General features: G+C 35.8%; 1 protein-coding gene across 1 annotated transcript; it reads left to right on the top strand.

Annotated features, from left to right (window-relative positions):
• Positions 1-865: 865 nt before the first annotated feature.
• On the top strand, positions 866-20,792 carry HAT1 (histone acetyltransferase 1). The gene is given in 11 exon segments (XM_010073264.1): positions 866-935; positions 3,194-3,269; positions 4,899-4,966; positions 4,969-5,012; positions 10,890-11,069; positions 11,303-11,424; positions 11,925-12,029; positions 12,348-12,454; positions 14,993-15,144; positions 16,535-16,651; positions 20,392-20,792. Coding segments are annotated over 11 exon segments (1,200 nt in total). The 5' UTR covers positions 866-874; the 3' UTR covers positions 20,560-20,792.
• The last annotated feature ends 2,915 nt before the right edge of the window (positions 20,793-23,707 follow it).

The following is a 23,707-nucleotide window of genomic DNA, read 5'->3' on the forward strand; positions in this document are numbered from 1 at the left end:
GGTGGGGAAGGCGAGTAATTTTCAGCTGCCCTGTTGGTATGGTCGTGCTGCTGCTGGGCAGGCAGGCATCCTCGGGCTCACGGCCCCCGTGCTTAGTAGTGGTAAGCCAGAGTGTAACTCAGTGTCCACTAGTTTATGGAGGGGGTGGGGATCAAACTCCCGAATTTGCTTTTACTTTAAATTTATTATCTGAAGTTAGAGGGAGAACTTTTTGATGAGACTTCTGGAGTGAAGGGGGGCTGAATTTGTAAAGCACTTGAAAAAAATACCGTGATAAGTGACATGTCTTTTCTGCTGGATTATGCTTTGAAAAATAGACTGGATGCCATTTGTTTATTTCCTTCCACATCCACTCTGGAAGAGGAGTGGTAACTAGATAATTGCTGGTGGTATATATGCCACTGTAGTTCATGAACACCTGTTTACGAAATGAGTTGATGCAAACACTTGAAATGCCCTGAAACATGTTACTTAATATGTTACTTAAAAGAAACATCAGTTTGCCTGAATTCTTTATGCTTACTTATAGCTTTCAAATATGTTTTATTGGTAATAACTTAAAGGATTTAAAGATTTTTTTATTGTAATGCCCCTCATTCTCAGAACTAAAAAGAGAGAGACTTGTGGTCTGTTTTCTAGTTCTTGTTTCTAGTTCCAGAAACATGTTTGAGATAAACCTCTGTATTCCTTTTACACATTGTAATATACTATAGCTTTTATTACCTACTTGTTCAGTGGTTTTGGTGTGTTTGTGTTGTGTTTTTTTCTGGTTTTGAGAACCTTTTGCTAAATATGTTCCATTAATAACAGTGATGCATAGATTGTACACACCTTAACTCTTTTGAAAAAATCTTTTACTTTAGGACTTACTGCTATGGAGAAGAAGCTGGCTGAATACAAGTGTAATACAAATGAAGCAATTCATCTGAAACTAGGTAATGTCACTTTTAAAATATTTTTTATTTGATATTGGAGTATTTTAGTACCTTCTTAAGAAACTTCCTTATACTTAAATCCCCCCAGGTTTTAATGTGTATCTATTAATGTAAATATAAGAACACAAGAATAGGAGTACATAGTCTAGTTTTGCTGAGACTACTACAGGTAAAGTATAGCTATAGAAATTCAGTCCTGTCTCTGTGTAATAACGTCATCAGCAATTTATTAGCATGTTACCAGAGTGCATTGGAATTACATCTTATTTTCTTGAAGTATTTATTATGTTCTTTTAGTTTCCCTCTTCTTCTCTAATCTTTATGCTATTGTGCAGTCCTAAATGTGTGTCTTCTTCATGGTGACCGTAGCAGCAGAGTTTATTTCTTTAGGGCTACAAATATCTAATTATAAGGGTTTTTTTACTATCTTGTCATTTCCTGTATCTTTGGGGGGGGGGGGATCAAAGGGAGAAAGAGGACTGAAAAATGTTGGGTTTTTTGCTGCTCTTCCCTCTCTGACATCTAGATTACACAAGACATTTTTAATGAAAATTGTTTAAAATCTGAAGAGAAAAAATGTCACTCTTTTGAGAACTGTTTATTGTTCTCTATATCTAATTCACTTACTAGGATACAACTGTTCTGTATAGTTTGATACACAATCACCTTCAGCTTGTGAGCCAAAATGTCATTATAACCAAAATACTTAAGTCTTTAAGCCACTGTAATTGAGAAGTATTTCTCTTCCTCTTTACATGTTATTTCAAGTAATGGTCTTGTGACTAGCTCTAACATTTTATTTTTCTCTTCCACCTTTCTAAAACCAAAGGAAAGAATGATAGATAATGACATCTGAGTGAATTTGGTCTATTTCCCATGTGCAGCAGTCTTATACTCTCCTCCTCAGGGTCCTAACTTCTTTGGCTTTTGTTTTGTTTCTTTTTTTGTTGGTTGTTTTTTTTTAACACTGCTACTTTGCCTCAAATTGGTTGCTCTCTGGATTAAACCTGAGAGGACAAGAGTAAACATTCTCTTGCTTTCGAGAAGGCCAAACTTTTATCTTGTCACTGGAACACTCCTTGTTTGCTTTTTTTCCTCTTTGAATAACTCCTTTCTAATATTATCAGAAAAAAATTTTTTCTTCATCTCTGCTGTTATAGGAGTAAAGCTGCAATGGATCTCTAGGTCAATATTAACATGCTTTAAAAAAAGCTTTAATAGCGATATTAACTCCTACAACATGGCATGCTCATACTAATGCAATATTAACTCCTTCAGCATTAAAAATGTGTAGCTTGTCTTGAGCTACCTGTGCCTCGTTAATGTGGCTGAACTACCACTTTAATGCCTAAGTTAAGAGTTACATCCCTTCCACTTTTAAGTAACTTTTTAAACTGCAAGTACACAGAGGATGTTTGGGAATCAAGTTTCTTAGTCTTCTAAAATTTTTTCTAGAAAATCCTACTTTAATCTCCAATTTCATCCACAAATTATCAATCGTATGTTTTATGATGGACACATTGTCACAATTACTGTGGAGCAACTGCTGTAGCTCCATAAGCATTAATAAAATGCTTGTTTGATAAATTACTGAGTTTGAGTAGATGCCATATTTTTACATTACCAGAAAAGACCTTGTTTAATACTAGGCTTTGAGGAAAAGTAGAGTCAGAAAAAAAATCACTAATTGTTTTTATAACATTGGTACAAGTACTAGTATAGTATTGGTGCAGCTGTTTTTTATGTATCTATGCTGATTCACAAAGACTTTGACATTAATATAAATGCACATAAACATTTCTTTTCATTCATCACTCCATGAAAACCCCTTACAGTGAAGTGTTCTCACCTGCATGTAGGAGAAGAATGGCAGAATGAGAAGGCAACCTTGATTACATGATCAGTCTGGCTTACTGTGGGAACATGCAGCTGGGCAGTGTCCTTAGTGTTCAAGGTGTAGTTAAAGGCTGTAACATTCAGGAGATATATGTAAGAAATATATACGTGTATACATCTGTGTCAATTTCTCAATTTTATTCTGCTTAATGATTTGATCTCCTTGGATCAAATAATATTAATCTGAATTGCACAAGTTGTCTTTATTTCATTTGTATGCCAGCCAGCCTAACATAGAAAGGGTCATAATTGAAGTTGTATGACTCTGTAGTGCAAGAATGCGTGAACATCTAGAATGGCATCTGTGGATAAACAAGCTGAAGCTGATGACTTGGTCATGCTCTTTTTTTTTGTCTTCTCAGTTCGCTTTCCTGAGGATTTGGAGGATGACAACATAACATTTAATCCAGAGTATAGCCATCAAGTGTTTGGAGATGAGTAAGTTAAAGTATCCAGAGTCAAATTAATAGCTCTGAAAGGAGAAAGTTGCTTCTTAAAAAATAAGAAATCGTGCTATACAGAGCTATTTTACATGACACAGCAATACTTCAGTTCTATGACTGTACAGTTAAACAGTGGCCTTGGAGCCTGTAGTCACTTTGTATGCTGTTTTTAAGGTAGATTAGCAGAGAATGAAATATCTGATTTTGCAGTCAGTTACTTGTTTAAGTGGGTATTGTATTCACAGCGTTTTTCTAAGATTATGAAAGAATTATCAGTTCTTGCTAATAACTTTCACAGTGACATGTACCAAAGAAACAGTATCTAGCAACAGTGTATCAATTTATTTTTTACTACTACGTGGTATTTTTAGTGAATAAAACATAGAAGTCAAGTATTAACTTAAACTCACATTGTTGGCTGTTCTAGATCATTGAATGTTAACTGTATTGAATTTGGGCATTTATTTTCTCTAATATGTACACTTGTAACCAATTAGACATGCAGGGGATACAGAAACTATAAAAAAAGTATTGTTTCTTTTATTTAAGTATGCTGACTTTCATTAATATTGTAGAGAAGTTAGCCACTATGTCCCTTGTGCTAAAGTGTCATTTAATATTTTAGTAGAGTTTTTAAACAGAGAAAAAACCACAAGGAAAATCCACATGCGCATGTCTGTGGACTTCTTGAAGTAGTTGTTTCTTAACTTCCAATTACTTTAGAAGGCATTCTAAGCACTCCAAGTAGGATGAACTACCTATACTAATTGTAATAAAATTAATTACACTCTTAAACACCTACTGCAGCTATCATTGACAATAATTGTACTTTTGGTAATGGGAGAACTCTTGTCAGTGTAACTAACAAGCAAATTCTTTTTCTGGCACTTACACTTCAAATTTTAAAGACTTAAAAATAAAAGAATAATCTGTTTAAAAAAAATGTATTAAAATAACTAAAAAAGGAACATGTTTCTCAGTGAACACTACCATTTTCTGCAGTTCAGCTTTTTGCCTGAAAATAAATTCTCTGTACTTCACAACAGAATAGTGTTTATGTTCAGACAACTTGTATTTTCAGAGTGTAAAAAAGGCTTTTATATTCCATACCTATTTGCATTTACTTAGTTCTAGTTAGATTGGATAAATATATAGAAGCTATCTACCAAAACCACACCTACTGTTATGGCTGGTTATCTGTGGTTTATACAGTACAGATTGCAATAACTGCAAAGTAAGTTTTAATAAGTGTTATTGATCAATTAATATAAATAAACATTAATGGCTTTAAGATATTGAGACACACAAATGCAGTATTAGCTATTTCAGGTATTCTTTCTTAAGCCGTTGCAGCAAGTGCACAGGCACTGCCTTACTGAGTTCAGAAACGTGTTCTATTTCTCCACTAGAGGAGCAAAATAACTAGCAGAAATAGTGTACAGCATTATCTCTGTCTAGATAGTGCACATCCAGTTTGATTCGCTTCTCCTATCAGAAAGCTTAGTATACCTCACTGGGAAAGATAATGTGAACTTCAAAGACTATTAAATAAAAGCTTTGTGATGTGAATGTTTTGCTGTGGAGCTTATATAGAGTTCCTGACTGCTCTTTTCTCCTTCCTCAGTGAAGTTGCCTTTGGCTACAAGGGACTGAAGATCCTCTTGTACTATATCGCTGGTAACCTGTCAACGCTCACGAATATACATCTAAAGTTAATGAAAAGTTTGACTGTGTGGAGGTAAAGACAGAACCAGACTTGCACTTAAGATATTAAGAAGGTTTAGCTGGGATATAGACAAGAATTCTAGGTTTAGTAATTGCCCACCCAAGCATGATTTACATTAAAAGCAAACAAATAAAGCTTCCTTTGTTGCGAAGTTAAAAAAAGCTTTGAACTTCATCTCTAAATTTTCTTTGTTCTTCCTTTAACTGCAGTGCCATAAAAATTGTGTCAAACAGTACAGTCAAACATGAGGTGCTAATACCAAGGCCAGTTCCACAAAAAAAACACCATTACTTAGCAAGTCTGTATTTCTGTGTTAACTGTCTCCAGGAGGAGGACTAGCATTGGTGTTTTTTATATTGAAGAGAATTCAGTAGAAGGAAAAGGAGGTTCTGTAAACATGTCACGAGCTAGGATACTTGACTGTGTCTCTTCAAATGGCAAATGTGGAGAACAAGTAAAGCAGAAACTATACTGGAATCTTTTGGTTGAGTGTTGGGTGTGCTTACTTTATGGAATACAGTAGTACAATTACCTGCAGAATGTTTTGTTTGGTTTTGGGGTTTTGGTTTTACTTTTTTTTTGCCTACAGGTTTTCCAAGCTTATAGAACACTTGTAAAAAAGCTTTTTTTTTTTTTAAATCTTTTTGCCTGTATGCACTCAGAATATTTTTGAGATAACGCCACAGGGGCTGAGCTAGTCATTTTTTCAGTCAACTGAAGAAAGGCATATGAAACTTAAAAATGGGAATAAAATAGCTTCTTAACAATGTTTTTAACTGTTAAATACTTGTATAAGTATCCATACAGATATTTAGAAAAATTCAGTTTTTTAGAGCGGTCTCTGATGCTGAGTTTTACTTAGTTATAAGGAAGAAAAAAATGAGGTTTATTTCTTTCCAAAAGAGCTATTGATATGGTTATTGATGAATCTTCATAATACTCTGTAGTATGAAATGGCTATACATTCGCACCAACTTCAAATTAGCCTGCCTGAGAAAAGCTTTTTTAAAAAAGTAAACATCTTTACAATTTCAAGCTGTATTTTAAGTTCTTAATTTTAAATTCTTATGTATTTATGTAAATGTTTTTAAGAAAGGCTTATTCTAAACAAAAAAATACTGGAATGACTTTGTTAAATGAATTTTTAAAGATTTACCCTTCCTTCTTCTGAAGTTGTATTACAATATACTTAGTTCAACAGGCTAAGTACCTGGACATGTCTGAAATAGTTTTGAGGCTAGGGCAACATATCTTCGGAGGGACAGGTCATGCTCTTCCATCTTTAGAAGGTTTTTTAGAAATAAGGGAAAAAAGGAAAGCCTATTGGAAGTAGTAGTCATTAAAATAAAACAGTCCAGCCTTTCACTAATATAATTTCAAAATTATCTCACACCATAGCACTTTTTGCTCACAGTCTATATTTTCTGTACGAATACCAAAGCCACTTTTCTGCAGGTATGAGCAAGATAAACAAGGTCTGAACTAGGTGGCAGGGGGATTGGACTAGATGTTCTTTCGAGGTCCCTTCCCAATCTCTAACATTCTGTGATTCTGTCTTGCCCTAAGCACACTCTGCAACTTTTCTGATCGCTTGGAATCCTTGCTTCTTTCAAGCCCTGTTTCCTCTACTGAATTATTCCTCCAATTGCTTGAGGGATTGAGAAGTGGACAAAAAGAGGATATTTTTGAGCAAGGCTTCTGTATGCTTTCCAGAGTATTTACAAGCTTTGACTGAATTGGAAGAGTGTAGGTACCCACTGCTTCCCCTGTTATTGTTAACACTGCTTCATATGGCTGTATCTAAACCTTAGGAAAAAAGATATGGTGATCATCGATCTTATTCTGCATTTGTATTTGCCATTAGTTTAACCACATTAAGATGTGAATGCATTTGCAGAGATTAAAACAAACTGTCGTTACTGCAGGGTGTTAATTTAAATGCATGTTAACATTCCCAATTAGCTGTTTGGTTGTTGATCTCAGCTCCCTCAGGATAATCATACTGAGTTGAGACATGGGCTATCTGCCATACGTGACAGGTAATCTTTGTGCTGTGGATAGATGGTGTTTAGGAAGGGATAGCAGTCTCTGCCTTTAACTTAACTGGTTTCAAGTGAGAAGTTAGTTTTAATGCTCTGCAGAGCTATTGGCAGTTTAGGATTTTGTATCTAAAAACCCACATGAGTCCGTTCAACACCAGGTGGTTTTATTTGGTGGTACTAAGTTTGGTTCCATTATTGCTAAAGCAGCTGCTACAGTCTCTCCTAGGGACTGACAGAAATATTCTTCCCAGTACCGCTTTTCTTTCTCCAATACCTTTTCAAACGTGAGGAAAAAGATAAGATCCTGACATGTCAAGAGCCAGTCGTATTTATGCATCTTAATATTATCTCCCTAAAGATGGATCTAAACCATATTAGTGGTGAAGGCTCAGCAAAGTATGATCATATTTTGAACAGAAGCTGGCACTTCATTTAGTGAAAATGGACAGAATTTATCCCTTGGATGGAGCTGATTCTTTGAAATATCTGAAGAGAGACTGCTTTCTTCTAGTGTAAATATTAATAGCATCAACCTCCAAATTGCTTGCTGCTTTGAGATTTGCAGCTGTTCAAGTATGCGCCTTTTCATCTGGATTTTACAGAGGGGTGGGGGAAAGTATTTCGCTAACCTCTGAAACAGTCTTTACTATAAATGTATTTATCTTGCTTTTCAGCTGGTCTGGTACGTTTGCTTTATGCAAGTTAACACAAAAAGTGTAATTTTAGTATTGGGCATCCATTTTTTAAGTAATACTACTGATAACTCCATTGCTCCTTACTGGAATTAATGCATATGATTGTTAGAGAAATTCAGCTTTCAAGTACGTTTCTATAATTATTTTAAATGAAGCCACTTTGGAACAGCATCTACATGGTATACAAATGTTATAACTACCTGCTAGTACGAGAATAATATCTGTATTAAAATTATCTAGAGTCACATGCAATGTACAAAGACACTGCCCGCTTAAGTAGTCCTACTACAAATCAAGTTTAGTTACAAGTCTATGCCAAATTCCCCATCGTCACCTCGCTTGATTGTGATTATGAAGATAATACATTACAGGCAGTACTTCAGTGAACCATAAGCTCAGCAACTCTTGGCTGGCTTCATTCAGGTTTTAGCATGCTTCATTGTAATTGACTTTACCTATGTTTAACACTGCTGCAGTAGTCAACTGGATTGTTTTTCTGAACAGAAACTGGTGTGTCATTGTGTGCATCCATGCCAATTCATAAGGTATGAGTGCATTGCTCTGATAGAAGAAATGAACCTCTTGCGAGTATCAAATAAATATACAAGGGAAAGGCAGTAAACAAATTTTATCTAACTCCTTGGATTACAAGCACCTCCGAGAGAAGTGTTTAGGAAGTGCCTACTATGTAATGGATATTTTAATTAACATGTACATTTATTAATGAAACATTATTTGTATGGTATTGCTATTTCAAGATTCGAGTATTCCAGGACTTGCGAACTGATAATGGGATCACTTAAACTTATGCCACCACTCAAATTGAGGATTCTGGGATTTCCTCCGTAAGAAACAGATCTTGTTAACCCTGAAAGTAACTGAAGAATATAGTTTCTTTTTTTGAATTATGTCAGGCCCTGTTTCAAGGGGAGAGAACTTCTAGGAGGCAGTAGGTATGTTGTGGTCATATAGAACTAAGAAGGATTATCTACTGCTTCATCTGCTGTGCCTCTGTTCTTATGATTTAATTATATTTTATGGAAAACAAGATTTTTCTGTGGTGGCAGACAGTGATGGATGCATTGTCTTACATGCTTTCAGCAGATGAAAGTTTGTCTTCCTTCTCTTCACTAATGAAGGCACTTAAAATGTGAGGGGAGCAAAATTACTTAAACTTTATTTATATAATACTTCATATTGAATATTTACCCTTTCTAGAAATCTTTCACATACTGAGTTATTGAACTGTTGCTTGAAAGATCTTATTTTAATTCTAGATTCTTTTTACATGCCTTTTTCAGATACATAAAATGAAAGTTACTACAGATTCTTAGTTGTGGTTTCCTACAGCTTTATCAGCAGTACAGACTTAAAACGTGTGTAAACAATGCACTTGCACAGTTAAAAAAAAGTGAGCATTTCTAAAATGTGTTCCATACAAATACTTTTTATGTAATTGATTCTGAAAAAAAGGCTGATTTTGTGTAATGCAGCTAAATCAGTAAGTGTAAAGAAAATGTTTAATACTGATTTAAGAAGCATGGCAAAAGTTACAATAAATGTATCTCCTTTGTTTTGAGAATGAAATGGAAGTAAAGATTGTATGTAAGAACTGGGTTCTTACACGAAGTATTGTAGAGCTATATTTTAACTGCTTAATAGCTCTCTTTACAAATATAAATATAAATGTTGGTAGTACCAAACCATTAAGAATGAAACTTGTTTGTGCTGAACTCCATCCATCTTTCTGTATGCTAAAAATGTAACTGAATGATAAAGTGCTATTCATTTGCAGGTGCATTGCTTCTACTTAAGGGACTATGGTTGAAAGGACAGGAATTAGTAGCATGTTGTATTAGCCTTTTGTAGTGTATTTTGTTCTAAGCATCTTAATTTCCCTGTTTTGAATGCTAAGTAGCAAGGGTCTTGGTTTTGAACTAATACCCATCATGCATGTAAACGGTGTGAAAGAGCTGCTTAGTAAGTTAACACAAAGTGTTCTTGTGTCAGTCCTTGTGGAAATAGATACAATACAAACATTACAGCTGAACTCCCCGCAAACTCCATTAAGTAAAAACGTGGATTCATTGTCCAGAGGAAAGTTTGAATTGAATGTAAGCTCATTTTGTTGAATGTAATGTCAGGCTTTTAGGGGTTGTATTGAGGAGTACAGTTTTGTTAAGTTGAGACCAATTCATTAAGTTTTATTGCCTGGTGAGAAGCAGTAATACGTTATTGTGAAACTTCATCAAATATTCATGGTTAAAAAGAAGTAGTAAATGTATTCAATCAAGTGGTCTTTTTGGGGTCTGAAAAGGATTATGAAGCCTGCTCAGCTGATAGTCTCTAACTTTCACTTAGGTTATCTGAAAAGAGTGATTTTAACCTCCGAATTTAATTTTGGTGTCAGAATATTTCTTCTTCCCCAGTATGGTAGACTACAGGTCAGATTTGCTGACAATATCCTTAAATTATATTTTTATTATTTTATGTCAAACTTTGTTTTCAAAATGTTCTTTGATTTGAATGCAAGATATTGTCTTCTGAGTTTGTAATGTGTTTTGCAGCTGATCCTATAGACAAGCATTTCAAACAGGGAGACCTAAGAATGCAAGAGTGTGCTAGCTGTCACTTTCCTGTCTGGGAGCTATCATTTTTGGTCTTTGTCCCTTTTTCTCCACTTAGTTCTGCACTATGTAATACATCTTGTAAGCTGTTTGTTTGGGAACCTGAGTTCCACAAGGCTGTGTAGCATAGTCTTGGAGAATTGCTGCCTGGAAAGTCTTAGCTTCTGAATATGTTGCACTCTCAGAATAGCTATCAACACTCATTTTACTTGGACAAATCTAACTATCTCTAAACATTAAAATGTTTGTGAACTTATGCTCCAGCTACAAGCTTTTTGATGCTTCCAGTGGCTGGACTGTGACCTTTCTGGATCTCTTCAGTGCAGCTCCTGTACTTTCTGGAAGGTCACTACTGAACAACAGGAACAGTTGCTTTTTCCTTTTTATTTTTTTCTATTCTTTTTTTTTAAATTACTGTTAGGCCATAGCACCTCTCTTGTATTCATTTCTTATAGCACAACAGTGACATCAGTGCTGTCTTTTTTCTAATCTTCCACTGATCCTGCCCCCTTCTATAATCTCCAGGCAGATGATGTCGAAAGTAAGATTAGAGAAATCATTCCTCCTGGTTTTTGCACAAACACAGATGACTTTGTGTCTCTGCTGGAGAAGGAGGTCAACTTCAAGCCCTTTGGAATGCTGCTACACACATATTCTGTCCATAATGAGGAAGGTGGTGAAGATATAACTTATCAGATATACAAGGTATGAAAAATAAGTGAAACCTCTGCTTTTGAGCAACCGAATTAAGGTTTATTTTGCAGTGATGTACTTCTAGTAATGCTTCAACTATGGTCTATAAATACTATCATTTTACTAGTTTATTAATAATTATAAACATGCTTTTTTGTCTTTGATAATTTTATTAGGTTTTGCATAATTTTTTCTTCTTGCATCTGTGATAGGTTTCACCTGACTTCTCCTGGCTTTTTCCCTAGGCCGACATGACATGTCCAGGCTTTCGAGAATATCATGAAAGGCTTCAGACGTTCTTGATGTGGTTTATTGAAACTGCTAGCTTTATTGATGTAGATGATGAAAGATGGAACTACTTTCTAGTGTAAGTGCAGTTCTAAAGCAACAGTGGACCTTATTACCTCCACAAAGCCTGCATTTTAATTGTGGCTGGCCAATTATTGGAGCAGTATAATGATATTTTTCCCAGGAAAGAAAAACCATTGTTTATGAGGCTTGAGTTTTCCTCCATTATGCTTTGGGAAACCTTGAGAATAGAGCTGAATTAAATGCTGTTGTCCGTTAGAGCCCTGAATGTCGGTTTAAACAGTAAAATGAGCTTTGCCTGTGTTTTCTTTTACTTGCCACCTATTCATCTTTATAATAGGCAAGTGCACTGAAGTGCTGTAAAGAGGCCTGATTTATCCAAGTTGCTGCACACCAATTAAGTGAATTGTACATTCAGAACATAGCAGGTGTACCCATTGGGCCCTCACAGAGTAGCTTGCTGACACTGAAAATTCAGTTGGAGAATGGAAAAGAAAATGGACACTGCATGGGAGCGCGACTGTAATTGACCTGCTTGGCTTTCTGTTTTATCTGCAGATTTGAGAAGTATAATAAGGATGGAGCTACGCTCTTTGCGACCGTAGGCTACATGACAGTCTATAATTACTATGTGTACCCAGACAAAACCCGGCCACGTGTAAGGTAATTGGCGGCGTAACTCGTGCCTTGCCTTTTATTTCAGAAGAGGGAACTGCTGAAGTTCCCAATACTTGTTTATAATGGTGTTGATTTGTTTAAAAAAATCCCCATTATTAGCTGGCTATGCACTGATTTATTTCATTGTTCCTTTCTTGAAGTGGAGGGAATCTCAAACAAGTTTTGAATATTTAGCAATTTTAGGACTCCTGTTAAAAATTGTATTTTAACTAAAACTGAATACCATTTTGTTTTTAAGCCTTTACATTATAATGTTTGCAAATGCATGCATTTGAACATGAAAATACATTCCTTTGTCTGTAGCCAGATGCTGATCTTGCCACCATTCCAAGGAGAAGGCCATGGTGCTCAGCTGCTTGAAACAGTTCATAGATACTATATGTCTTCTCCTACAGTACTTGATATAACAGGTTTGTGTTAAAAATTTAACTCGGTTCATCTGTTTAGTAAGGAACTTGTAGCATTCACAACTGTGAACTAACTTTCATGTTCATTTGTCAGAATTAAATGGCCTTTTGAAGATTTAGCTTCAGCTTGGTTCAGGATTAATAGTACCCAGGTTTACAGAAGAACTGTATATAATGTAGCTCCTTAAATCCTTTACTTAGAGAACAGCGCACCGGGAAAATTCAATCCCTAGCATGAACGGATTACCAGCTAATTAGCCATTTTATTGTGAGATACACAGCTGAGTTGGCCAAGAGATCAAGCTTTGTCAAATTCCTTGTTCAACTTACTCCTCTAGCCAAAACTCAGAATTGGCGGGGGGAGGGGAACAAGCTAAAACCTCCCAACATATTAATTTAGTGTGCAAGCCAAAATTTTAGAGAGTAAAAATCTGTAGAGCATTTGTGTTGCAGGAGCATGTATTGCTGGCTGAAGGCACCCATGCTATTGGAGATGTGTGCACAAATACCTAAAGATAAAAAATTATTGAGGAAGTAGCAGAGGGGAAAAAGAGTGTATGTGCGTAAAGAAATAAACATAAAAAATGGCTACAACATGACACCTGTCCTATGGTTTCAAGTCCAATATAGGAAGAAATGCAGTTCAAGCACATGACTTAACCATTCAATTCCAGGTGCTATCTCAGACCTTATCTTAGTTGGAAATAACCCTCCTATTCTATTTGAAATACAGGGGAACGCTTGCTTTCATAATGCATTGCTGCAGGATAATCCTAACATACAGTAATCCGCCTCATAATTTTAGTCCAGTTCATAGGAACCTAAGGAAGTATAACTTCATTTGCGCAACAGATTGTGCATTTACTTTTTCTTTTTTAATAGTACAAAGCTTTATATATCTTTTATAGCTGAGGATAAGCTAGGTCTTAACATGGTACTATGTAAATCATGTGACATGTTCGTGGCTGAGTGCCTTAAACATAGGGCAGCACCAAACAGTGAATGTGCCCTAAAAAAAGGTTTTATTTATTTATGGAATAAAGCAGGAGAAAGCTTGCACTATTCTGTGTGGCATTGAAATTATGGAAATTAAGGTTTTTACACAATTCCTTGACCCTTTTTGAGGGGGAAAATCAGGCTGGACAATCTTGGTATGGCCAGGATATTTAGTTACATAGCATCTGAAGTTGTGAAGTAAAGCCTTTAGCCTTTCTGAAAAGAGGAAATGAAGATCTAATTCTTTGAAAGAGCTAATGCTTTTTTTTAAAGAAAAATTACTTTGGAGTTTCACATTTACGACAAATATTTTGTTCTCCTTATAACTTGTCATCCTGACATGAGTAAAATGTATGCTGATAGTGCTTACTGTACAGAAACTGCCTCATCTTTCTTTTAAATAATCTGAGCGAAAAGGAATGGGATCCAGTAATTTTAGTACAGCTTCTCCAATCTTTTTTGCAGAATAAGTGCCGTAAGACTTGCCATACAAGATTCAGCCACTCGCAGAAAGCATTTTAACTGATACAATAATCATAAGCATTCTCCAAACCGAAAAATAAATTGCCAGTTATGCAGTGCTGTGTACACACAGCAAAAAATTCCTTCTTCTTGGTAACTTATTAGCTTTTGATCATCCTTAAATTGCAAATTTCAACTATTTCCGGAGGTCGTCAAAACTAAAGAAAAACACAGCTGGGTTATAAGCTGTTTATCAATAAATTCTGCAATGCTAGTCCATGGTAAAAATTGTGTTGGGGGTTGAACAAGACCCTGTTACTACTTTGTAGTAAGCCTGTCTAAACAAGTAAGGAAGAAATAGGTTCATAATATTATAAGCATTTTCTTTCTTCATACTTCATAAGTGGGAACAAAGGTGAATATGGGACCACACTGATGTTCACCAAAGCTAGTTCTTGACTTTGGAGTTTTTTCTAAAGCAACAATTTTGATAGTTATGCTGCCATTTTAAGCAAAATGGAAATAACTTGAAATTGTGATTTTTGCTTATGTCCTTACAGCCTTTTATTTTTGGACAAGCTTGCCCTTTGGGTGCTTGTACTTTTCCCTACCTTCCTTGCTAACAAAGACTATAACTTTTGGTCAATCTTCAGATAGTTTATCTTCAGATAGTTTAGTTGTATACAGTAGGACAGCTTTGCCAGTCTTTTTCCACATAATTAGTTTGTGTTTGTAGTTCTACCACTCTGTCAAATATAGAGTAGATGGAACATACAAGAAAAAGACTTTATACATAGAGTAGTTTTCTTTTCCTAAGGAGATAAATTGGATTAAACATGTTTATTGTCAGTCTCTTAGAAATGCATATATAATACTGTACAGTACTGCATACAGAAAAATTAGATTTTTGTTTCTGCAATCTCTTTGTCTACTGTCAAACATTTAAAATTTGATAGCAGTACTTAGGATTAAGCACAGTTGTTTATATATTGATGAATTCAGTTTCTGCTCTTGTTTTCCAAAGTTCTTTGTAATTAGAGATGAAGAAACAAATAATTCTAACTATGTGCTTTTTATTTCTAGCTGAAGAACCATCTGAAAACTATGTGAAGCTAAGAGACTTTGTTCTTGTAAAGCTCTGTCAAGATTTGCTTTGCTTTTCCCCAGAAAAGTTAATGCAAGGTTTCAGTCAAGAAATGGTGCTGGAAGCTCAACAAAAACTGAAAATAAATAAGGTATTAAATCAGAGTTGTAGTTGGACATATTCTTATCAAATTATTAGAATAAAAATTTAAATGTAGAGGTGAGGACTTGGAATTTACACACTCTGGCTTATTTCAACAGGTTTTTAGGATGTATGTGAAAGGGACATATCTAGCTCATGGTTTTAGACAAATGCTTTGTTGATGTAATAGAAGTTGATATGGTTTCCATTTCTTTCAGGTATATTTATACAGATAACAAGTGTTTTGGGAATGCAGAACACTGAAGTAGCAAACAGCTGCTACTAAGGCAGCTCTAAACACTTGGAGAACTAAACAGTTAAATTGAACAATTAAATTTGCTGGTAATATCAGTGAATGATTAAACTCATTAGTGAGTATGATAGTGAGAAGGCAGAGTTGCTTAATTAGAAAATTTATTTAAATGTGGTCTAATGAAAACTTTAAAGCTTGAGGGTTGGGGGCTGTGAAGCCATATTCAAATGTGTTCATGAAAATGGTGTAGCTTGTTTAAAGAAACTACATCTGCAGCCTTCCATGCTTGGTATCTTAAACCTGAAAGGATAAATGAGTTGGTTTAGTTTTTTTAACAGTATCTGAACATGTGCTAGTGTAGCAAACAAATAATCCTATTTTTGTTCTTTTGGGAAGCAAAAGAATACTTGGTCTTAAATTCTGTTTTCACACAGATGCAACAGTTAATAGTGATACAGCAGCAAAGTGATTTTTCTTTTTTTTTTTTTTTTCTTCCTGGATGTCATAGTAGCTGATCCTGGTTCCAAAAGCACTTCAGTTTTTCCATTGTTGGCGGCCCTGCATATGGTGGGGGGGTTGAAACTAGATGATCACTATGGTCCTTTTCAACCCAGGCCATTCTATGATTCTGTGATTTACTAATTCTTTCACTGTCTTCCATGGTAAACAGAAAACTTTAAATATTGTTGTTTTTCTCATATTTAGAACTTCAGGGGGCCTTCTGAATGGTGGTAGGTATATGGAGACTATTAAAATTAGCAAAGTAGATACTATTCAGTAAAATATTGCTTAATGTCAGTCTAGTTCCAATCCTTCAATTCTTTGAAGTATTTTTGGACTCTGGCTTCTGGTCTTTCTGCTACTTATTTAAAACAGGTCCTTGAAGCACCTCTGCATCTGGTGCAACACTTTGAGAGATCAGACACTGGCTGCATGGAAGCAAATGGCTTTGAAGTAAAAACAAGAATGAATCTTTATTCATTTAGCCTGCCAGATAGAAGGATAGGTTTGACAGAGGCTTTGTCCATGCCTTTGTCTTCCAGTGAGTGGAGGAACTACTCTAGTATTTCACTATTTCTCGACTTTGAGTTTTATTGAGTAACTTCTTTATTCAGACATGCTTTTTATTCTCCTTTCTGTTCATTAGCAACACACAAGACGAGTTTATGAAATTCTCCGGTTGCGTGCAACAGATATGGGTGATGCAGAACAGTCCAGAAGCTATCGGTTGGACATTAAAAGAAGACTGATTGGCCCCTATAAGGTGTATATGACTTAAGCATCATTTAATACTTATTTCAAGGTTAATTATACTTGATTTTACTTTAATTTCCATAACTGTAGTTGATGCCAATTATGTTGCCAATCAACTACTATTAGTTATGCAGTGTTCAACTGATACGTATACAGATGCAGAGAACATTCATACATAGCAGTGCTGAAGATCCTGTGTTTGGTTCCTGACTGCTTCCTGCCCAATTCCAGCAGGAAGTTATTACTAAGCTTACATTGTCTAGCTACAAGTGGCATTATGCCCAGATAGGCTTAAGGGGGAAAAATGTAACTTTCTTTAAAAGGTTAAATATATCTTAAATAGACAAGCCAAAAATGTGAAGAGAGGTAAATGTTGAAATAAGTTTACACTGCAGACTAGGTATAGTTTAGATTCCTGTTCTACGTGGTAGCTAGGTCTTTACAAAACAGCTTGCTGGAATTCATCTTGCCATGTCAACATAGAACTTCATGCAGATGGAATATACAGTAATTTTAGCAGTAAAGTTCAAGCAAGTACTAAACTTAATGCGAAGTAATTTTCTTAGTTCCTTTTAAGTATGCTTTTCTGGATCTTCGGTATAGTTGGTCTGTGTTGCAACACTTGACCTTTTGAGGGACAGATTTTAAAAAATCCTAGTTGCTAATGGCATCAATCTTTGTATTAAGAGTCAACACGCCACAAATAAATCTAGGTTTCTTGCTATAACTAGTATGTTACTACTCTCTTCAATTAAGTACTCACTAAACAAACCAAAACCATGTTGTAAAAGTTTCACAAAGTGTGAGAAGTACCTTGATTAGCTTGCAAGCCTTTCTGAAGCAGCACTTACCCTGTTATACCAGAATAGCAAAACTTCGGTTGTACTCATGTTAGACTTAGGGGGGCTATTATAGCAGAAATGAGAACCCAGCACTGTATTAAATACTTGCCTGATCTGGAGATAATACCATGTCATGCTGAGTGGCAGGACCTTAATCAAAACACTTTCTGTTCTCTTTCATATGTGTCTTGTCTCATTTGCTAAATTTAAGTTGCTGTCCACTACAAATAGGGCCATGATTTTTCAGCTAACAGGACTGTTACATGTTTTCAATTCATTCACACAGCACTGAAGTCCTCTGGGGAAATCCAAAATTCCATAAGCAGCATCAATTCTAGTGCTTCTAGCAATTGTTTCCACTTCAATCTTTTTGTATGCAATAAATAAATGCATTTATAATGCATGTATTTTGTATTGCTGGATATGCAATACTACTACTTCAAAATATTGCATTTTTAACTTTTCAGTAATTTCAATGAGGATTCAAAAGAATCCTTAAAGCAGCCAACACCCTTTCCTTGATGTTAAGGTTTATGTTCTGAAATATAGCCACCTTGTTTATGGTAGTTTTACCTAGTAAACAGCTTACTCATGCACTTGTTTCCAATAAATTTTAGTCACGGTGCTGTTTTCAAAAACTTTTCAGAACTGCAATTTAACTTTTATTATATATAGGAATTTGGAGGGTGGGAAGCAAATTTTTATAAAGAATCAGGAATATTACTGCATACTCTGATGCTGCTATCATTTTTTTTATATAAAGCGCTTGATAGCTTCATTTGAACTGTGCTCTACAGATGTAGAGTAATTTTAAATTGACACTACCTTAATTTAGTAAAAATGATATTGCATCGTACAGCTATTTCCTGGCTAAGAGTAGCAGAAATAAAACTGTATGCAGAAACCTCAGACAAAAAAAAGCCTCTAATACATCTATTCCCCTTGAAGTCTTCAGATTAGCAAGGAGGCTGTTGCTAATGGAGATTTTTATGTATATGGCACCACTCATTTGGAATGACTGATACAGCCAACTATGCTCTCTGTATAAGTAGTACTAATAGAGGAAATAAAAGATTTGGTATCTTAGTGAACAGGGTACTCTACTGTAAGGTAGTTCAGAGGGTGAGCAGCTTGAGAAATTTCAGTTTCACTGTGGCTTCTCTTGTTTCCGAAGAGCTCTGCTTTTTATGCTCATTACTGGGCTGCGCTGCTAGACATGTCTCCTTGATCATGTCTCTGTTCTTCATGTCATCCCTTTTGGAAGTAAACACCACTGCTGTGCTGCTTTTATTAATAATAATACTTTGGGTTTGCTACTTGAACAAAATACACTTTTCTGCCCAGCCCAATAACTTGCTCCTAAACAATCCTCTTGAAACTGCCCAGGTAAAATGTCACTGATTCAGAATCTTGTGTACCTGGATACGCTGGTAGTATACTTGGAGGGAAATGGATATTGAAACAACTGGTTATCTGAAACATGCAGAGGGAGTTTACTTTTTACCTGGGTTCTGGAACTTACTACAGTATTGGATATAATGGGCATTTAAAAGCTGACACTTTTATTTCAGAGCTAATATTTATAATCTTAACAGATATTCCTGTTAATTAAACAGACTTTGAATTAATTCTAGAATAAGGAGGGTTTAGTTTTTCTACTGACAGAAGCGTGCTCAGAAGATACTCATCTCTGTTTTTGTTTGGGCAACTCATCACGTTTTGAGTATCTTACTCATTTTGACTAGATAGAGCTACCATGAATCTAAAACTTGAACAGTTGTGCTGCTTTTGACATCCTTTCTACAATTAAATGTTTCTTGATTATTGGCTAGAAATGTGCCTGGAGGTCTCATCAGGACTCTGATACAGAACCTTCTTTTCTGAACTGAACTTTGCCTGTCTATGGAATCTGTGGGAGATTACCGAGTTTTTCTGATCTTACTCATTTACAGTTTGCTATGGTCTTCACTCCCTCCTCCTGACCCTCAGCATCAATCATAGAAAGAAAACAAACTTTTCTTTGAGAGATAAGTGTAAAATTAAATAGAGCATGGAAGGGCTTTGATTTTGAGACTGATGGTAGAAGTAGATTTGTTTGAGAAAATTTTATTGTTTTAACAAACTCTGTCATTCCATAGGCATTGCAAAAACTTATTGAGAAGAAGCCAGGCATACATAATGCATATGTCTTTTTTTGAAATAAAATGTTGAATGACATTCTGCTTTTACAAAGTAAGGGAAGATTGAAAACTGGAAAGTAACTAAGGAACTGAGCAGTTCAGAAATAGATACCAGCTGTATAAAGATATGTCTGGGGAAAGGACAAACACCTCAAAACACTCCTGTATTTAGGGAACAGATAAAAACATCACGTGACTTAGTAAGGGGAGCTCCTTATCTTCTTGACATACAAATACATTTATGCTTTTAAATAATCTTATTGCATTGAAGTGCTGTTAATGCTAATCCTTGGTAACTTCTGAATAATTTATAACAATTTGTTAAATGTTTTCTGTGCACAGGAGGCTTAAAATCTTTTATAGTAAATTATGGGGAAGTTAATTGGCTGAAGAGACACATAATGGGACACCAGCGTGATTAGTATCAACATAGAACTAAATATCCTGTCCAATTTCTGCAGTCTAGTTTTTCATGGCATACATCTTCAGAAGAAGTACCATTAGACATAATCTGTTTGGTTAAGGAAAAACTTTGTTTTTCACTTCACTGGTTCATTGATAACACAGCAACTATGAGGCTTTAACAGGAAAGATGTTCTAATCAAACACTGGCACTGTAGGATTAGGGATATCTTAAAGAACTAGATACTGAAATTTAATGAATTTAATGAAATACCATATTCTTTATTATTGGTTGTGTTCAAACTGCTATTTGTTTGATTGCTTAGAAGAAGCAGAGAGAACTTGCCAAGATAAGAAGGTGTCTCAGACCAGAGGAGCTGACGAATCAGTTGAACCAAATAGACCTAAACATGCAACATGAACAGTTAGAAGAGAGCTTCCAACAACTTGTTTCAGATTACCGAAGAGTCCTGGAACGACTTGCACAAGCATGAGGATCCTGCCTGTACAGGAAACTTGCAAATTTCTATACAGTGTTGTAAAGCACATCCTTAATTCCCATTTAACTGCAAAAAAATCTCATGTGACGTTTTAATCACATTAAAGGTGACTTGTGTTTCTGTGCATTTTGGATATTTTCTATTTTTGTGTTGTAGATTTTTAAATGTTGTACTTCAGGTTTGGGGGCACTTATTGCTGCAATAAACAATGTAGATTCTCAGATACAGTATCACTGCAATTGTATTAATTCTTTTACCATTCTGTTTTGCCTCAAGACTTAATAGATATCTGAATAGTAAGTTAGTACATAAATCTAAGCAATATAAATACTGCATCTCAAATTTCTTCTAACTTGATCCTCCTCAGGCTGTTCTACTTGGATCTCTTGTACTGTGTAGTGCCTGTGCACTCTTTGGTTCCATGTCATATGAGCAGGTTACCAGACTGGTTCTGTGGTCTGGCTGGCATGCTTCCTGAGTACAGGCTCTTTACCCTTTCTTAGAAGTGGATCCTGCCCCTACAAGCTGTCAGACCCATTCTACTTAATCTGCTAAAGGGCCTTGAGGATATTATGTTTCAATCCCCCAAGTTTGCATATTCACGATTTTGGGAAGATACCTCAAGTTGGGGTAACAGCTAAGACTTTGTAGAAGTGCTTTTGCAGTCCTTACTAGAGTGAAGATGCGTACAATACAAATCTGTAGGAAGCAACTGCATTTGTATAGTTGTTTGACTCTATTCTGCTGTAACTTATCAGGCTTGAGTTTCGTTCTTAAATAGCCTGTCTCTGCTCCCTCAAAGGCATAAATTATACTATATTTTTCTTGTAGTTTGGACTTCAGAACTGATTTGTCTTGGCCTGTAATCAAGAAGACTTAATCTGAATAAGGATCATTGAAATTTATTAACCATGTTTCATGGTCCTAATGGGATTCAGATCCAACTTTTAAAACTGGAGTTTGTAGATTGACAGTTCTCTACTACCGTCTGATAAAATGTGGAGGAAAGTGTAGTGTTTTTCAAATGTTTAAAACCTCCTGTGGAATTTTTTTTTATTTTCTATTAAATTTGTTTTAGAAATGTTAATTCTTCTGCCTAGGATATCCTGTCTGTGTGGTATTATGTCATTCATCTACTGTAGTATCCAAATTTGTTATCTTCATTAATAACAATTTTTAAAAGAATTCTCCTGATTGTAGTAGTAAGCCTGAAGGTAAATTGTGGGATTTGGGGCTTTGGGGTGGAGGGTTTTTTTGGCTGGTTTTGAATGTGTTCAGGTGTTGGTGATAGCCAGAAGAAGGAAAGCTGAACTGAAGAACTGTGCTTTAATTGGGTTTCTATGTAGAGGTCCAGGATACTTCTTGTCCTTCTGGGGAAGTTTACATTAACGCTGCCTGAGCTTCTGCATTACTAAGGCTGAACCCACTCACTAAGAAGCTGTAGGACTAACAAGAAAAAACAGTCTCATGGGTTGTTGGCCCACTTTGAGAGGTTGAACATTGCTTCCCTCTTCATAGATTATTTTTCTTGGGATGGGGGAGAGCATAAAAAGGCAGAACAGTCTGGCCTTTCTGTTTGTTTTATCCTTCTAGTACCTGATGTGGGTAGGGAAAGAGGTTTGTCTGCTATCACCCCAAGGTGATATGGATGTCCCAAAAGGGCTGTGAAGTGTCATGAAAAGTAGGCTTGGTGCTAGATGTAGTGAAAGTTGCCTTATTCAGTTGATGGTGCAGGATGGATACAAAAGAAACTACTGGGCCAAGAGGACAAAATCACTTTCCTTAGACAAATAGTGACACTTCTCTCACACTGTCATTAGGGCAGACTAATCTTTTCATAACCTATCAGCCTACTTTTTTTTCCCTTTTTATGTTGACATTGTTGCAAGAGGTGAGCTAGTGTCTCCAGCTCCCTCAGTGGGAAAGGTGCAGTCTTTGGCCAAGTGTGATTTCTCATTCCAGAATGGTCTGGGAACATTTTAAACTGTTGGGATGTGCCTGTGGGCAGCAAAAGTTACATGATTTACAAGTTACTGGTTTACATGAACAATGTTATTGCTAATTCTTGCCACCAAAGATATGAATAAACAGCCCCTTAGATCTAGAAAGTCTGAATCCTGCCATCCTGCAGCAGATTACAGCTTCTGCAGCACTGGTGCCAGGAAAGACCATGAGAATACTCCTTAATCCATTACAATCAATTAAGCTAATTATCTAAAACAACCTTCATCAGCAAATTAAAGTAGCCCTGCTGACTTTGCCTGAAGTGGCCTAAGAAGTGGCTGGACTATCCTTTCCCTTGGCAGAGACAGAGAGAGAAGCAATAATATCTGTATAACAGCTGTAAAACAGAATTCTACTGACTGCTGCTTGGGCACCATATGCCAGTTTAGTTTGGCAGGCTTTTTGGGTGAGTCTGCTCAAACTAATGTTCTTAGAGACTGAGCACTAATGGTAAAGTTGACTAAACACTCGGGTTGCAGTGGAGGCTACTAGACAAACTCCTAGTTTTCTGACTTGCTAGTACGGATATTTTGTCCCATGGTTTTCAATAGGATACAAATTTCACGTACAAGTGAGATGCAGGATTTTTGTCTCTGAAGTACACACAGCAGCAACTCCAGCTGTTCAGTGAGTCATGTTTATGAAACAGAAAAGATTGTTACTGTTTATAAAAGTAAGTTTTGTGTAACTCCTGTTTATATTCTTATATTAGCATAATTAAGAACAGGGACCTCCTGCTATATTTAAACAAACACCAGTGTAGTATAGAAAACAGCATGGCTGTCACCAGTATTGTCTGACTTCTGCATGGTGAGACAGGACCTGGAAACTAATAACAGCTGTTTACATAGAATTGCAGTTAAATGCTGAAGGGATCCAATTTTGTGGATTTGTGAGCTGACAAATGAACACTAAGGCTTAGTAGCAACTTTTCACCTCTAGATGTTAGGAGTGTAGGAGTTGGATAGCTGAAGCTGGATGCTATTAGAGCCCTCTCCTATTCTGGGCACAATATGACACTAAAGTAATTCTGGATAAAAATTATTTTTGTTCAAACATATAGTCTGTTATCCTAGGTTTCTTCTCTTAAACTGCTACTGTTCTTATGAGTTACTACATATTAACAGGAGCTTAAACC

Source organism: Pterocles gutturalis, unplaced genomic scaffold (genome assembly GCF_000699245.1).
Source record: "Pterocles gutturalis isolate BGI_N339 unplaced genomic scaffold, ASM69924v1 scaffold9997, whole genome shotgun sequence".
NCBI classification, from domain to species: Eukaryota; Metazoa; Chordata; class Aves; order Pterocliformes; family Pteroclidae; genus Pterocles; species Pterocles gutturalis.